Source organism: Tursiops truncatus, chromosome 2, assembly GCF_011762595.2.
Source record: "Tursiops truncatus isolate mTurTru1 chromosome 2, mTurTru1.mat.Y, whole genome shotgun sequence".
Classification (NCBI taxonomy): Eukaryota; Metazoa; Chordata; class Mammalia; order Artiodactyla; family Delphinidae; genus Tursiops; species Tursiops truncatus.
The window spans coordinates 77,565,593-77,583,660 of record NC_047035.1 but is presented as its reverse complement, the minus strand read 5'-3'; the positions used below and the strand labels follow the sequence as shown (position 1 = coordinate 77,583,660).

At 43.2% G+C, this 18,068-nt stretch overlaps 1 protein-coding gene across 2 annotated transcripts in view; it reads right to left on the bottom strand.

Moving 5' to 3' along the window:
- Positions 1-18,068, bottom strand: part of FMN1 (formin 1) — a 425,437-nt gene that overhangs the window by 148,026 nt on the left and 259,343 nt on the right. For both annotated transcript variants that reach the window (XM_073800707.1, XM_033851415.2), the window contains 5 exons: positions 13,705-13,766; positions 11,683-11,771; positions 4,501-4,630; positions 2,848-2,994; positions 1,707-1,766 (listed from right to left, as the gene is read on the bottom strand). In XM_073800707.1, the coding sequence (XP_073656808.1) occupies positions 1,707-1,766; positions 2,848-2,994; positions 4,501-4,630; positions 11,683-11,771; positions 13,705-13,766 (488 nt within the window). The remainder of the gene's footprint in view (positions 1-1,706; positions 1,767-2,847; positions 2,995-4,500; positions 4,631-11,682; positions 11,772-13,704; positions 13,767-18,068) is intronic.

The following is an 18,068-nucleotide window of genomic DNA, read 5'->3' as shown; positions in this document are numbered from 1 at the left end:
CAAATCGGCCCGGTAGTAGCTCTTGCGAAAGCTGCTCAATTGGAGTTCAAAAGACATGGCCCTAGAAGGGTTTCTCTGAACGTCACATAGACCTAGACTTGGACCAAAAACCAGGCATGAGTGGAAGGAAGCTTGGAGCAAGAGTCACCTTTCTTCCGCTAACTGCTCATCACCACTAACCACAAAAATCATCACTTATGCTCCTAAGAGGGAAGGGATCATTTACTCAATCACATAATGCTGTACTCTTGTTGAGTGCAATTCATTTTAACACAGTGAAAACTGGGAGAGCACCACACAAATGTTGACTTCTTGTTTTTCCTAAACTGGACCATCCCGTGTTTGCAATTAATCTTACTTTAAGATTTCCCTCTGTGAAGTCGATTCCACTGGGTTCAGCTCTCTTCAGTAGGAGTCAAACTCCATCGGCAAATTTCATCCTTCCTACACAGTGCATCTGTGTAGGCAGGATGGTTGAGGCAGAGACTATGAGTACATCTGCTTAGGCCAGCCTCGAATTTGAACTGTCACCTCAAGAGCCTTCAGGATAACTCTTCTGCCACCCTGGTACCTGCCTTCAGAACTTTGGCTGCACACATATTGCCTGAAGCTCAACACACCTACCCTGCTCTACCAGAAGATAGCTCTCGCCTCGTTGCATCTTGTTTGTTACAGATGCTACTTATTACATGCTTGTGGGTATTTATAGTACATTCAACTCAGCAAGTATTTATCAAGCACCTACATTACGAACATGAAAAAAGAGACAACAAAGAGTTCTGGACCTCAAGGAGCAATGCCGGGAAGCCAGGTAATGGCTCAATGATATCTATACACAGGGGAATAATAAACCTGGTGGTAGATACATTGACAACGGTTAGATAAACCCACCAGGAGGGTAGGAGAGATGACTAAAGACTTCATCAGTGCTTGGCCTGTCTTCTGCATGAAACTGTAGGCCTTTTGAAAACGAGGCCCTGGAAGCTTTACTTTTCTTCCCTTGGTACCTAGGAAAAACTCTGCTTGTGTGGATAGTCGAGCGGGACTCCTGACAACATTTTCCTGAGACTTTTTCCATTTACTGACTGCTAGGTTTCTCAACAACTTACAATAGTACCTCTTTCTTCTCAAAGCTAGGACTCCTTGTTCTCGATTTAATGAGAAGGACTAAAACACAGAAAACTGCGCTCAGGTGGATTCTCACAGAAATTTTTATTTCTAATGGCCCAGTGTAATCTAAGCAGGGAAGATGGATTTCAAATTCCACGTCTTTAACTTGTTCACAGATGAACATTGCTGATAAAGTATTGGGTATTATTGCATCTTAAGTTCCTAAAGTTTGGTCTGCATCCCAGAATCTAGTTTCAAATATAACCAATTACTGAATGGATATGGGTTTCACAGAGACCCTCACAATCTGGTCAGAAGGCACTGAGATGACTGGGGGTCTCTTTGAAGCTGTGTTATACAGCGGATTAAGAGTCAGTAGATTTGCGCCACTGAATAATGCTTCTCTTTACAAGAGTCAACTAAACTCTCTTGGCTCCAGTGTTTCCCATCTGTAAACCAAGGAAGCTGGAGAGCTCTCAAATTCTATGTTGGACTTGAAATTCATCCATCCATCCATCATCCAATTTCTGAATGCCAGCAATGTGCAGGAGCTGAAACCCCATTAGTGTAGTTTTCCACGTAACGCTATTTCTTACCTGATCATAGTAACGCAGGTAGTATTTCACAACATAGTCCACCAGATTAATCCCATTATCCTAGGTTTAAAAGAGAAGTTTAAATGAATATCATTCACATGAGACCCTGCCATATTAGATAGTCAAAGAGCTGAAATCTCACTCTGTAACTCTAATACTTTTCATTTGTGATACCTGGTCCTAATTCTGTTTGAGACTGTCCTCTTTCCTCCTCGTCCCATTCATTTTTATGGCATCTCTACAAAGAAATGACACTACACTCTTTCTTGGGGTGCGGGGGGAACCCAAAGAGGTAATCCATAAGGCCTCTGAGGTAATGGCTAAGACAAGCGCCAGCCAACCAAAAGACTGTCTCCATACTTTCAGGCATAAAGCCAAGAAGGGAGGGGGTAGGGGAGGGCTGAAGGGAACCAGAGAGTAGAACAGAAGACCATCCCTCCCTTCCCACCTTTCAAAAAATGTGTGTTCTTACTGGCGTGAAAAACAATCAAGGAGGCTTAAAAGGAACACCCTGCCACTTTATGACCCTGGGACTCCAGGGGAGAGCAGGCCCTCCCACAAGGCAGCCTTTGTGTCTCGTTCACGTGGGTCTAATTCTAATTTGCCTGTGTGTTTCCCCTCCCTCCGCTCCCCCTGCCCCCCCAGGGGACGCCTAGATATGGGCTGGTTGTTTCTAAAGAGGTAGCTCTGCAGGGTGTGGAGCCAAGCGATAATCAGTCTCAGAGGGTCTGACAGTGGACCCCCAGCCCAATTGTTGTGGACCCGAGAGTAATTCCAACGCTCAGCTCCCGTGGTGAGTCAGCACTGCGCTCCACTTAGGAGCGAGTAAATTACAAGGAGCTAACGCCAAACTCGAGCAGACTCAAGCCTTGCGCTATGGTTAATACTGTACGCTCTCTGCTTTATCCTCTCACGGCAGTTCAACATCTAACTGTGTGCTTTCGAGCAAATGAATGTTGGGGATTTTGTCATCAAAAGGAGATGAAAAACCTGTCTTTATTCAAAAGAAAGCAAACAATGTACTGTTAGGGGGAGGAGAGAGATGAACGGAACACCCAGGAACACTTTTTTTGAAAATTGAAGGTATACGAGGAAAACAATGACAGATCACAGACCTTCGTTATGAGAAATAAATAAATACCCGACTTTTGACGTCCTTGAGTTTGGGCAGAATTTCTAAGCTATATCCATCTGCTTGTCCCCGAGTCCTATTTCCTCCATTCATATAGTTTCCAAAAGCCAGAATGAGAGCCAAAATATCCTTCACACTCTTCATCTGCAGCAAGCCCTGGGAAGGCAAACACCCATTATTATGCGGCTGAACTCCAAATGCACCTATGTTCATTCAACAACAAATATTCACTGAGCACTTGATAGGCTGTTTGCTGGCCTGTTACCAACTGGATTTATAGTTGGTGAAACGGAAAATACACTTCACTAAGCCATAAGTGTCTTAAAAAATATGTTAACAGCCATCATTTTTTAATCCTTTCAATGAATTACAAACTGCGCATGTTCTAATACTGAATATTAAATATTAGTTTTTGTATTTCTATTTGAACCGGTTTTATTTTTTAAATACTTATTTTAAAGGATTTAGAAATTGAAAAAGACAGTTGTTACAGTTAGGCTTTGTATTTGACGGCTTCTAAGTAGGAAGGGGTTTAAGATCATTTGAGGATCTGGTTTTGGACGATGTATCTATACAAACAGCACAGTTAAACGTAGGGTAGATACAATAGCAAGCCTATATTTCCTTATCCCTGGAAATAATCCTCAGAGGTGAACTACAGAATCCTCAGAGGTGAATACAATCATGTATTTCAAGGTCATAGGCTATGTTTATTAAGTGTTTGCTGATTTGTCTATTAACTTTTACTATTTGTCTATTAATTTCAAGCTGCTTGGGGTTCTCTTCAGCTCCCCATCTCATTTGTTTTTCCTCTCTCTCTCATTCTTTTGCCCCAAGTGCAAATTTTCAAATTGATACTTTTCCCCTTCTCTACAGTTTTAGTCGACTTTATTTTCCTTGATTTTAGGGTAAAGAAAGCAAACCAAGTGCAGCTCTAGGACGACCTCTGCTCCTGCCTCGTAGGGCGTTATTAGAGGGTGTATATTATATACCTTGGTAATATTTCTGCTTTCTTTAGTGAAATCTTTCATATTTTAGAAGGAAAAAACCCCATGCCTCCAGATAAGCAACTAAACATTACAGTACTTGTGGAGGATCACCATGTGGTGAAGGACGTGCGTCATTGGGAGAAAAAGCCACGTTCAAGAATTTAACTTTATAACAAACGCCAGTGTGGTAAAGCCAACAAAAACTTATCGGCCCATCACTCATTATCATAATCATTGATTTCATTTATCAAGTCTCCAGAATATTTTTATTTTACTATGTAAACACATTTCAGACGATCCAATGCATTGGTCTAAGGCAAATCTCTTTTTGCAATCTAGAGAGTCAGAATGGAAAACACACTATACTATTTAGGTTGGTTTTAAGTGGCCAGAATGTACATTGGGAGGTATTTGGAATACGTGAGAAGAAATCTGTAAAAGTGTCGTTTTTTTTCCTCCCTCTTTCTCCTCTGTCGATCTGCGTCTCCTTCTTTCTTACTCACCTGCATGCACGCTCACACGGGATCATCGTCACAGTTATACTCAGGAAAACACACAACCTTAAGTCCACAATATTTCTGCAGAGGGACTCGAGTTGATCTTTCCCAGTCCCCACTCCCTCCTTTACCCCCAAGGAGGGCAAAGCTGTCTTTGAATTAGACAGTAAACATACCTTAGAAGCTCGTGTGATGATCTCTACCTTTCGGTGCACGGCAGTAATGCCCTCAGAAAAGACAGATCTGAAGATTATACACTGGGCACGTTCAGCAAAATTAGGGATCTGGGCTAACTCGTGTAAAAATCTGTAAGAATTAAGAATGAATCATCTGACTTCACATATAATCGCAAGGAAAATAAAAAGACAGCAGACAGAGATTCGTCATGAGAGCATTCCTTGTTTGACGACGTTAATTGAACAATTATAAAAGGCATCAAACAGGCAAACTCAGGGGACTCCAAGGGTTTGTGCTCTACTGTTAACAACAAAGACGCTTTTAAAAATGGGTTTCCATATCTCACCTCACACCTGTCAGAATGGCTGTCATTAAAAAGAACACAAATAACAAATGCTGGAGAGGATGTGGAGAAAAGGGAACCCTCGTACACTGTTGGTGGGAATGTAAATGGGTGCAGCCACTGTGGAAAACAGTACGGAGGTTTCTCAAAAAAAAAAACTAAATATAGAGCTACTATATGACCCAGCAACTCCACTCCAAAAAAAAAACAAAATCCAAAAAAACCAAAAACACTAATTTGGAAAGATACATGCACCCCAACGGTCACAGCAGCATTATTTACAACTGCCAATATATGGAAGCAACCTAAGCAACCACTGACAGATGAGTGGATAAAGAAGACGTGGTATATGTGTATATACACACACACACATACATATACACACACAATGGAATACTACTCAGCCATAAAAAAGAATGAAATTTTGCTATTTGCAGCAACACGGATGGCCTTGGAGGGCATTAGGCTAAGTGAAATAAGTCAGACAAAGACAAATACTGTATGATACCACTTATATGTGGAATCTAAAAAATACACCAAAATAGTGAATATAACAAAAAAGAAGCAGACTCACAGATACAGAGAATTAGTGGTTACCAGTCGTGGCAGGAGGGGCCATATAAGGGTAGGGGAGTGGAAGGTACAAACTACTGGGTATAAGATAGGCTCAAAGATATATTTTACAATGCAGGGGATATAGCCAACATTTTGTAATACCTGTAAATGGAAAATAACCTTTAAAAATTGTATAAAAATTTTTTAAAATAAAAAAAAAATAAAATGGGTTTCTATAATGGTGAGCAAACATATGGTGTATAAATTAAGAACAGAAAGTTAACGCAAGTATACTGAACCATGTGAAGCTATCTGTCTCTTGCTACTCCAGTAAGACTAAACCGAAATGGAAAGCATTAATCTTAAGTGTTTGGGGAAAAAAAAAAATACACAGTAGACTCCCTTTATAATGCAGCATTCTCTAATGGTGTACTAACACAGGCTAAGTAAGGGGAAGACTTGAGGCAAATGTCTATAGACAAGTGAAAAAATAATCTCTTTCTGAAGTTAGATTACTACTTTTTGTTGTTGTTGTTCAAACAATTATAATAATCTATAATGATTCTATTCTGCAGGTATTTGTTTACTTTTCCACAACAACTTACCTACACAGACAGGACTTCATAGCTCCATGCTTGGAACAAAGGAGGCACTCATTAAGTGGGCACAATCCAAAGTTTCTTAAAAACTATGGCAAGACAGATCTTAAAAGCTAAAGTTGAGTACTGACCTACGCACAGAAGTTCACTGTCTGAGCAGCTGGGCACTGGTGCCCTTTGCAAAATTAAGCTGGAAGAGCTACATATCCTCTAGGCCAACCACCCGAGGTAGGGGTATACACTAAAATGGATGGAAAGAGTTGGACATGAATTCAGAAAAGGAGAGAATCCACTAAAAGCTTTTAAATCCATTTGGGGGTTGAAATGATGATTAACTGATAGTTCTGAAAGTCTTGGTCAAACCATAACATCATTACCTTGACATTTCGTAACCTCTTACCAAGGATGCTTTTACCTAGGAGCAAAGCTGGAGCCCCCTTCTTTCCAGAACCAAAGGAATTTCCTTAGCTAATAATACTCTGTGCCTCTTTTAGGGACACTTGGGTTTTAATAAGATTCTAATAATCAGCTGTTTTTCTTATTTATCCTACAACTAGGTCATAATCCTTTTTTTTTTTTTTCCCTAAATAACACTGAGAGGAAGCAAAGAATGTCCATAAGAGAAAACATATCTTTGCTTTAAGGTTCTGTAACTCTGATTATTATGAAAACCATGTGATGGGATATAAAAGTGGAAACCCAAAGGAATTCTGAATTAGGACAAGATGAAAAACTTACACTCTATGTGTGAATTGTTTCTTTGTAAAATTAGTATTAAACCACTGATTCATTTATGACTGAAATCAGGGGTATCGCCAGTTCTCACAAACATGAGCAGTAAAAAGCTTGCGGGACTGGAGGCCTTTGGTCCTGTAGCGAGTCTTGGGAAGTTTTACTTATTCAGACGCTGCTGAGAGCAACCTCAAGTGTAGCACCCTGCACTTCTCCCTTTCCAAATGCAGCCATGAAACACTATTCCCTAAGTAGGACCCAGATCCCTGAGTGGGTACACTTCCTCGTTTCAATGAACACAACGAGTGAAGCATTGATGGAGAGAATATACATTATCAACAGCCCAGCTTACCAGCAAGGTCTTAGATGAGAAGAAGGAAATGCTGTATAAGCAATTGCTTATAACTCGTCTCCAAAAAGGACGTTTAGGGCCAACATGAGGAGACGAGCCCATAGGCTCAAGCAATTGGTGTTACCCGGAAAAAAGAGTAAAATAGAACTACAAGGTTCCCTGGGGTCAAAGCTTTACTGGAACTAGGGCTCGCACTAGGAAGGCTCTCAGAGAATCTTAAAGACCCAGTGTTCTGTGTATGGAGAAGGGGCCGAAGCACATATCCAGAGTTGGAGGGGGGAGGGAAATTCAGCTATTTCACAATACTTTTGGATAGAACTGTAGGGAATGTGTCACCAAAAATACCAGAGCATCAGTCACCAAGGATTTTAGTGTCTTTAGATGTGTACGAAGCACTTCCAGTGCGTCAGGCACCATGCTGAGACCTGAATTTAACTTAAACACAATTCCTTCTTGATCACCTGTGAAATAAATCCACAGTTACCACGAGTGTGATGAGCGCTCTCGGTGATGGGGCCTAAAATAGGAGCTATGGAAGCCATACGCAGGGCATCAAAGTCAGAGCCCTGGAGGGACCGTGTCAGCCAAGGTCTCCGGGAGCCCTCTGGTCCTTGTGCAGGACACATGTAAGAGGCTGCCAGCGAGAGCCTGGACAGGCTGAATGATATTCGTGGGGAAAGGTGAGAAAAAGCTAAAATGGGGCTTTGTGTTCTAAAATAAAGAGTTCAAGCTTTTTTTCTGAATGAAGGAAGGGTTTTAAACAGAGGAGTGAAACTTTCCGCTTTTTGTTTCAGAAAATCGCCCTTGCAATGGCTCAGCTGATGGATTGGAAGTGAGAGCAGATCTGAGGCTGGGAGCAGCTGGAATATTCTAAGGGGGAACGAGGGAGGGCCTGCGGTGTGGATGCTGAGGGGCGAAGGGTGAGAAAGCGACTGAGGCTGCCAGACCCTATGGAGCTGACCCATCCCACGGGACGCTGAGAAGAGTCCAGGATGACTTGTGGGTTTTGGGGCCTGGTCACCTGGTAGAAGGTGAAGATACAAAATACTAGAGAGGCAAATTTGGGAAAAACAAAGTCTCGAGGAAAGCAGACTTTCCCATTTATCTGAGAAAGTACCAGAAGTACAGGTTACCTCAAAGGCTATGAAGTGTCTAATATCTTATCTCCCACATGTGGGTTTTACACTCCACCCATAAGGGCAGGGGTAAGCGCTCCTTTACACATCCCCAAGGAGAGGGTCTTGGGCATTATTAGGCCATGGTACTTATGAAGATTTAGGGACTGATTTCCTTTTGGACTAGTCTAACTTTACACCCTAGGGCCAGAGACAGAAAGGACTCAATACCCGCAAAGAGCCGCAGGCCAGGGACCTTCCTCTTCTTTCCTTAAGGCAGGCTGATCTTCCTAGGATGGACTGTAAGTACAGCCGGTACACAGCAGAAACATTCTGCACCTCACGGTACGTGGGTCACACACCCACAGCAACTCGGCTGTCAGGTGGATCGATGCAATGGGCCCACTGTTTTCAAGGGACTAACATGTGGTTTACCATTCCTCAAAGCCCTGAATGCTGTAACTTACGTTCCTCCATAGAGGAGGACGCTAACAGAGCCTTGTTTCAACGTCAATATGTCTTCTTTGGGGCGATCCCCAGGCAGCTGTGGGCCTCAGTGGAGCATCCCAATAGGCTGTATATGGTATCCTCACTTTAGGCCACAAAAAGCACACATCAGGCCTAATCAGACCCAGTAGAGCCTCCCCTCGCCTCACCACCATCCCAAGGAGAGCGTGAACAGAGTTGAGGACCATCGCTGAAGGGAACGGTTCTCAGACAGCCTGGTCCCAAGCAGATGACACCTCTGTGGGAAATGACTTTCTAAATCTGGCCCTGCGGCGCAAGAAAGCTGATGAGGTGAGTGAGGAGGGCAGCCTCCCCAGGCTCTGATTTAAAGCCTGGGCACCACAGGAATCTTAGGAAACTGCAATGCTGAAACTATAAATGATTCATATTTTCCAGTATGCAAAACATGCTTAGAGTCAACTCACTTGGAACTAATGGCAAATCAGTTGCCAGAAAATCAGACTCTGGCATGAATCAAACGAATGCTACACTGTGCAGGAGGTCAGGAGTAAAGGTGAAAATCACTCAGCCCTGGAGGCCCTACCTCTCTGGGCCTCACCCTCTAGCAGCTGAGCCCAAGCATATCACCAGGACAACATGACCATCTTCTTTGCTGCCACTAAGAGCTTAGTGTGTTCAGGAAGCCCTTACAAGGACCATTTGCAAACTTTAAAAACACTCTTCCATCCACATCATCAGGAGAGAAAGCAAGAGAACTTTAATAAGTCATCTGTTAATTACCTGCTGCCATTATTCTGTGTCCTGGCAATTAATCTCGAAAAATAATGCTAGAAAGGCATTAGCACAGGAAGGAAAAGGGGAACCCTTCCGGAGCAAGGACCCACGGTTCATTTTACCAAGTGGGCCGTTCCACAGTTTAGAGCAGGGGTTGGTGAATTACAGTCCCCAGGCCGAATTCTTTGTTTTGGTATGGCCCATCAGCTAAGAACCGTTTTCACATTTTTAAATGGTTGAAAAAAATCAAGCATTTAAACATTTATATTAATCAAATATTAACCAGAATAATATTCTGTGACATGTACAATGATATGAAATTCAAATTTCAGCGTCCATAAATGAACTGTTCTTGGTGCACAGCCACGCCCATTTGTTTATGTATTGTCTGTGCTCGCTTCTGCACAACCACCGTTGACTTGAGTAGTTCCAGCAGATTGTAATGGCTCACAAAGCCTAAAGTACTTACTACCGGGTCCTTCCTAGGAAACGTTCACCAGCTCTGGGCTTGGAGTATCATTGCTTTAACGTGGCATGGTTGGCACTACGCAAATGCTTGTCCGTGTTATGGACTGAATGTTTGTATCCCCCCCAAAATCCCTAAGTTGCAATCCTCACCCCCAAAGTGATGGTAATAAGAAGTAGGGCCTTTAGGAAGTAATTAGGTCATGAGGGTTGAGCCCTCATGAGTGGGGTCAGCGCCCTTCAGAGAAGAGACACAAGCGCTTACTTCCCCTCTCTGCTCTCTGCCACGTGAAGATACAAAGGGAAGTCTGCAGCCTGGAAGAGGGTGCTCACCGGAACCCAACCATGCTGGCACCTGGATCTCAGACTTCCAGCCTCAGGAACTGTGAGGAGTAAAATTCTGCCGTTGATAAGTCACCCAGTTTAGGATACTTTGTTACAGCAGCCCAAACTGACTAAGACAGTCCTCAAATACTCCTCATGGCCTTGTGTCTAAATATCTCATTATTAGTCACTTCATTTTCGGTCGTCAGCACCTTAGTGGGAATGAATTTATTATATTAGGAAACAAGACTTGGGAGTGGACCACAGGATGGGTCGGGATGGGAGTTGGTAAGGACGGGGGGCTCAAGTCGATGGAACAGAAGGGCAGGGAAGCCCATCTGCATTGATTCACAATATTCTTAGGCTTCATGAACTAACTTTGGGTGTGTGGGGGGAGAACCCTGGCATATGCTCCACGTGACAGCCAGTCATCTAAGGGTCCCCAAATTATCATAAAGGTTTGTCAATAACTGAGTAAACCTAGAAATTCCTCACCCAGTCACTGAAAGATGTTTCTTCTGGACCTGAATACCCTGGCTTCCAAGGGGAGTGGGGCATTTTAGAGGAACCAAGGGCAAGGTGTGACGGTTTCAGTATGAGCGACTGACCCCTGAATGTCTCTGGGGCTGACGTGTTACCCTAAACCCAGTCAATTTCCTCTTTGCTTCCTATTCCTTGCCTCATCTCCAGGCTGAGAAGCACAGCCTGCACTGGGCAGGAAGCACTCAAGGTAGCCACGAGCTAAGTAGCCCTCTGTCCACTCGGGACCCATCCCACATTCTCACAGAGTCCTTAGGGCTGCAGAGCCCCAGAAGGTTATCCATGGTTTGTAGACCCCAAGAGCCCAGCCAAGGACGAGAGTCACTCAGTTATGCACTAGAGTTCTGGGCTTTCAAAGTGTGTGGAACACCCCAAACTAGAGAGCAGACACCTCCACATAGTGACTGGAGAGAAGCACAGGCACATGCAAAGGGAGGATGAAAAAGCCACATCTAAATTGGGCAGAGCAGGTAGAGAATTTGGGGAGAAAGCTGGCACGTTCAGCCTACATTTACTGGATACAATATTTAGGAAAATCAATTTGAATTCTGTGACTCTGACATCATCCCTTTTAACTGCATCAGCAGAACCTTAAACAGAGCAGTAACCTCTCCCTTCCTCAGTTACCCTTTGGGCCAGAATGTTTAGTCTAGGAGGAATTAACAAGTTGCTAGGACAAGAAAAGGGGAGTCATGAGGGGTGGGGTGAGGGGTTGAGACATGATATCCAGCAGCACAAATCTCCCGGCTGCCTTTCCCGGCAGTCAGGTCACTCTGCTGTGTGCAATAGGTCACAGGAATGACGCTGCTGTGACTTAGCTTGGCACGGCTGAGATCTGGTTATTCGGAGCTGGGAGGCAGGAAGATAGGGACGGCCCTTCTTTTGTTAACAGAAAAGCGTTTAAGCGTCCTTACTGCTCAGGTTTATCCAGTAGCTTCAATTCTTCCTCTTTGGATGTCTCATAATACTTTCTTATTTTAACGAGTTCATCCTCTTGGGCTCTCTGTGTTGAAATAGAAACAAAACACACACAAAAAGTGAGCAATGAGAACCTGTCTAAAGCAGTGTGTCTCAGAGTGTGGTCTCTGGACAGGCAGCATCAGCACCACCTGTCGCTACTTAGAAATGCCCATTGTTGGCCCCGCCCCGGATATAAGACACTCCAGAGGTAGGGCTCAGCAAGCCCTCCAGGTGCTTCTGAGACATGCTAATGTTTGGGAATTACTGGCTAAACTAAATGGTCCTAACAAGTGACCTTAGCTGGATACAGAAGCCAGGACATTTGATTGCTAACCTTTGAATCCCCTGTGTCTTTCCCAGTAAGATAGGGTAAGGGTCAAGTTGTCCTTAGCATTTGCTTTCTTCATCCTCAGAACCGAACAGCCCTCCTAACTCATGTAGGCGCCTGATTTTGAAATTTCTGGTCCGCGGGTTCTTTCTGAATTTTCTAAGCATTCGTTGTCTGCACCACTGATTTTGGCATTTAGTCCCATACTTCCTCAATGTGCGCAGCTGTGTCAGTTGTATGTGGCTTACCTCTACTGTAAGCTAACAAGTACCCATCACGCGCACAGTCCTGAGCCCGAGGTAACAACTAAAAGCATCCTAGAAGGCACTCTGCCTTTTACAAAGTCCTCCGACATCAAGTATTGCATCCTTGTTTTAAAGCTGACTCCACCGAGGCTTACACTAAGGACCTGGCAAAGAGCCTGACTTAGAACACCTTTCTTCCACAACACCATGATGCCCCCCAGGTATTCAACAAATGTGCCATTAGCTCCCGATGGCCTAGGATTTGTGCACCTTCTTTATGAACGAAAGCCTTCCTGAGAGAAACATGGGAAGTTCCCACCCAGTCGTACCAAACAGTTCCTGACACGCACAAAGGATGTAGAAAGGTGAAGGGAACTGGCAATCCCGCTAGGCTGGATTATCGCACTATGGAAATTTTCTCGGAGATGCTTAAGGTCCCAGGGGACCTAAGCATTGAAATGAAATCGTTTTTTGAGCTCGGTAATCATAGCATGCTATAGAGCTCCGGGTAGCTTCCTGAGAAACAGCGTTACTTCAGTAAAAAGAATCTGTTTCAGTCTATGTTTTCAAATCCTAACAGAGTCAGCGAACCAGAACAGTTAACAGTTATGGGAATTGTGACTCTCCTGTGTCACCTTCTCAAGAAAGCCTGACAATTATGCTGGTTATCTCCACATGTAATCCACATATGAAGACCATATATGTGTACAGCGCTGTTTATTTTCAAAATACACCGCTACTGCTGCATATACTGAATTCTCTTTTAATACAAAAATCATGTCGAGCCCATTATAATCCCCATTGTACTGATAAACAGGTTTAAGGAATTTAACTGGTCTGAGGCCACTCAGCAGTAAATGGTAGAGCTCGACCTCAAACCTGAGAGTATCTCACTCTAAATCCAAAACGCACACCCACCACCCTATACTATTTCCCACGATCAGTGCCGTCAGTTCACTTGGATTAAAAGTAACCAGCCAAGCTGGTAACAGCATCCCCATTCCTCAGAGGATGACACTGGTGCACACCAGCGTTAAGCTGGTAACTCAGCTTCACGCACTCTGATTGCAAGCCACAGGGCTGGGCTGGGTTCCACGGCACACGAGTGGCCTCCACATTGAGCTGCCTTCCCTCGCAAAAGAAATCTACTAACCCAGATACCACAGTGGGCGGTCAGGAACCTAGTGCTTTCTTCATGCTCAGTCTCATTTGAGCCTGCATTTCTGTGCCTTAACCTCTTCCACGCAATGTCACAATTCCCACTGCCGAGGAACATGAATGGCTCAGTGACTTTTCAGGTGGAAGGAGCCACATATAACCATTTTCTAGACATTACCTTTTTTTTAAGTTAGTTAGGATACAAAAATCCGGAAACTCTGGCTCTGTAGGTGTTTGATACTCACGTTTTCATATAAGGCCGCCAGGGTTTCCAGATCAACCACGGAATCATCCACGTTAAAAATGGCTGCCGAGCCCCCAAAGAGAAGAAGAAAGAGGATAAGAGGTTAGATTGGACGCCCCTGCACTCACATGTACTCCACGTCTAGCTTGCAAGCAATATGACATTGCCCCCTCTCACACAGGTTGCCTTTCGGCTCGTTCCCGCTCCCTTTCCTTTTGCACCAGGGGCCCCCCCGTGAAAGAAACCGAAATGGTTCCGATCACTGGGCTGAGCCTTGGCCCTGCCTGGTTTAATTCCTCAAGCTCTGCATCCTTTCTGCAGTTTAATTTAGGCTCCACAGGAGAAGTGTTTGTGCTTTAAAACTAAATCAGTTTGTAGGTTTGAAACACAAGGTTAAATCTTTCTTCCCGGCTGGTAATTGAAGAGATTTAGTACCTGATGCACGAGAACTGACTCTTGCCCGTTACCAGGAAGAGAGAGAGAGAGAAAAAAAAGACGATGTTGGCAAATTAAATGAATTCAGGCATGTGATTTCAGGCACCTTTCCATGGCCGCTGCAAACATCTTGTTTGGATTAAAGAGACAAGAAAAAGCAATAATTGCATCAATGGCAAATTAAGATTATGGAAACCTCCCATGAGCCAGTCTTAAGGCAAGTTCTCATTCCCATGGTTTTTTTTGGATCCTACTGTTGTTCTGTATGTTAAATAAGTTATTTAGCTGTTAACTAATATGCCTGTGATTTCATCTAGAGAGATTCCTTCCCATATATACCAGCATACAAACATTGAGATTTTAAAGCCTTAATGGATTTGGCAATCAAAGTGCTCGAAATAGGCAGCTCCACATCTTTAAATAATTATTCAAAACTAATAAGGTTTGTTCCCTCAACCCCACCTCCTTTCTCTGACTTTACATTGTGAAATTAACCAGCACGCTAGTAAATTTTCTCCGTGGCAGGCTAATTAATTTTATTAAACCAACCAGTAATATTTAGAATGCCTTAAAATTCTGCTCGTCAACCACTGTTCTGTTCGTTGGCACTACACCACGGTTTTTGGAGAAGGCAGGGATCAAGGTAAAGGGCAGGTTGCTTTCAAATTGTTTTGCCTCTTCTGTGGTTTAGAATCACATGAACGCCTTTATACAATTTTAATAAACTTAATTAACGGAGCTAAGATCATGTAACTTCACAGAACACCGAGAAATGTACTTAAAATTCCTTCATAGGCCACCTTCTCTAACTTAGAGGAATTAATCATCAAGCTATTCCGCAGCTACGTGGGGTAGTGAGAAAAGAGGAGGTTAATACGGTAGTGACAAAGTCAGTCGTCTCAGATTCCACCAAGACAAAGGAAAATTACCCTTCTGAAAAGTCCAATCTGAAACCAGGCATTTTTCAATGTCTGATGCTTTAAAAAAACAAAAAAATGGCCAGGAACAATGTCTAGTCTATGTAAATTCTAATAGTCTCCTATAAAAATCAGCCAACGGGAATACGATAAGAAAAGGTAAAATTCTAAAAATAATTTATCAGAAACGTTCACTCCTAAACAAGGTACTGCACATGAACTGCAAGCTTACATATAATCAAGTCATCTTACCTAATGGGAAAGAGAATGATCTGTTGGCTTCCTTTCCTAGTGAGTAAATATTTGAGTTTCAGAAGTTAATCAGTCTGGGTCCCAGATACACAGTTTGATGGGTTATACCCTCAGCCAATTCCCCTGCAGTATGCCAGGAAGCAGAGGAAAACATGTAGGGAGGATGGGACTGGAGAACAAGCATGGGCTCTGGCGACACTCACTCGTTCATTCACCCATCCCTTGAATAAATGCTTGTTGAATGTGCACCAAGTTCTAGAAACGGTTCTAAAATGCTGTGATTACACAAATCAAATGTGTGTCTGAGATGTTCAAAGCACTTGATCTCACGAGATTTACACTCCGCCTTAGGGGACAGAAAATAAACAAATAAACAGTTACAGATAATGATATGAAGAAAGCAGAGAAATGAGCAACATGACAGAGGTTAATGGATGAAGGCTTCTTTGAAGAGGTGACATTTAAGCTAAGAGCTGAGCAGGTCAGTTCTGGGAGTGTCTGGGAGAAAAGCCTTCCAGGGAGAGGGAACTGCAGAAGAATATTTCTAATCCAGATGAAGGAACAAGCTCAAGGTTCAGAAAAAGACCAAGATGACAGCTGCGGAGGGAGCAAAACTTACTACGTGATCCTGGCAGGTTCAGCTCTATGAACCTCGGCATATCCATAGAATGGGTCTAATTTCACTTACTGAAAACATTAAATGAGGTTAAGATGTATGCTTGGCCCAGCATATAAAGCATGGTGTGAAATCAGAACGGTACTTACAAACTGACTATTGTGATGTCAAATATACACATTGTGGATGTGTTTTAATGCTTGTTAATGCCTTATCTCCTTTAACATCTGGAAAGCATCAGAGAAAGAAGACTGCCATTACTGAGTAGTTTGTGTTATAAATGAAACTTTCTAGAATTCTGGAGTGTTTCAGATAGGAGCAGTTGCAATTTAAACCCTTTTGGTCCTTCAAAACCCTGCTCAACACCCAACTTCAGGAAGCATTAATAGAAAACTTACATGCACAAAAACTCTAATTACAAAAAATAATGTATCGAATGTCTTAAGGGAAATATAAAAAGCTAACCTTCGGGTCCATTTAGAAAGCTAACCTATTTTTACCTCTCATTTCCATCCTTCCCACCAATCCACGCTTCATCGTACCACCCAAGTTATTTTTTGTTTTAAACACAGGTCTCAAAATTTTACTTGATGTTTAAAATACCTCAGATGTCTTTCCTTTAAATATTGGGCGAAGTCCTAAGGCCCTGGCCTGATTTTTAAGCCCATTCCTTTCCTAGCCCCAAGCTACACTTCCAATCTCATCTTTGGGGGAGGAATGGGGGAGAGGAAGAAGTAGATTGAGAGATTAATTTAGGGCCAACGCCAAGTATTCCACTGAGATTTCTCCTCTTCCACGAGGCTCTTAAAAGTAAAATAAAACTCAGTGGTGGAAGCAGCACTATGAAAAGATTATCTGGTTGAGCCCAAGAGCTTAAGGAAATTAAATGATTTCTATTACTTCTATCTTATAGGGTGGCCAGGGAAGGTTAGGTTATTGGCCAAAGGGTTGAAACGTAGAAAGAGCCTAAGTCCTGTGACTCACAGGAGAGCTGTGTTGCATGTACATAATCCTGCCTCCTATTCACCATGAATAGTTTAAGTTCGTACATAGGGCCAGAATCCATACCTGAGCATGCTATTCCCCAAATATGGGACAGTGTATTAGAGAACTGATTCTTTTTTTTTTTTTAATTTATTTACTTTTGGCTGCATTGGGTCTTCATTGCCGTGCGCGGGCTTTCTCTAGTTGTGGCGAGTGGGGGCTACTCTTCATTGCGGTGGCTTCTCTTGTTGCAGAGCACGGGCTCTAGGCTTCAGTAGTTGCGGTGCATGGGCTTAGTTGCTCTGCAGCACGTGGGATCTTCTCGGACCAGGGATCGAACCCGTGTCCCCTGCATTGGCAGGCGGATTCTTAACCACTGCACCACCAGGGAAGTCCCTAGAGAATTGATTCTTGAAGGCGCTCACCATCAAACTTAGAAGCATCCCATGAACCCATTTAGTTCATTGAAGATCACATTGTAGAAAGAAATCAGTCCTTTATTAAAATATTTTTGGAGTTGCCTAGGATCAGGTAGCCCCCTCCACTTTGTACTTGTAAACACACACTCTCTCTGTTTCTCTTTCTCTCACACACACTCACAGACAAACACCATCTTTACTGTAAAAGTTGAATAAGCAAATACCAGCCTACACAATTCTCCAGTGCCCCTCAAAGCCCTGATACAGTAACTCCAAGTACTTCTAGCTGTTGCTTCCATCTCTATGGGGCTCATTACACTGACACTCCTGCAGGTGGTGTCAGAAAGGTGGAGGGCCAAATCCACAAAGGGGAGACCCCCAACGATTCATTGCTTCTGCGGTATCAATCATGGCTGGTGGTTTTTACTTTTATCTCCCTCTCTCCTTAGTTATCCCCACTCCCACTGTCAGTTCAGTTAGAATATTTCACCTACACTTCACAATATGTCGAAAGGAAGTAGACACACGCTGTGAAAAGCTGGTAATTTTATTGGGTTCCTTTACCTTTAAAAATCTGTTACTTGGTCAAGTCTGGTTTCTGGGCTCCTTTTTTGCAGGGAAATTGAGGCAAACGTTTTTATGTGGTCCTCTGGTGCCTGCTCTGTACTCCGAGAATTATATACACAAGGATCATTAGAGTAGGGTTTCGCCCATTAAGATATAATAACCGTCAGCAGGGACA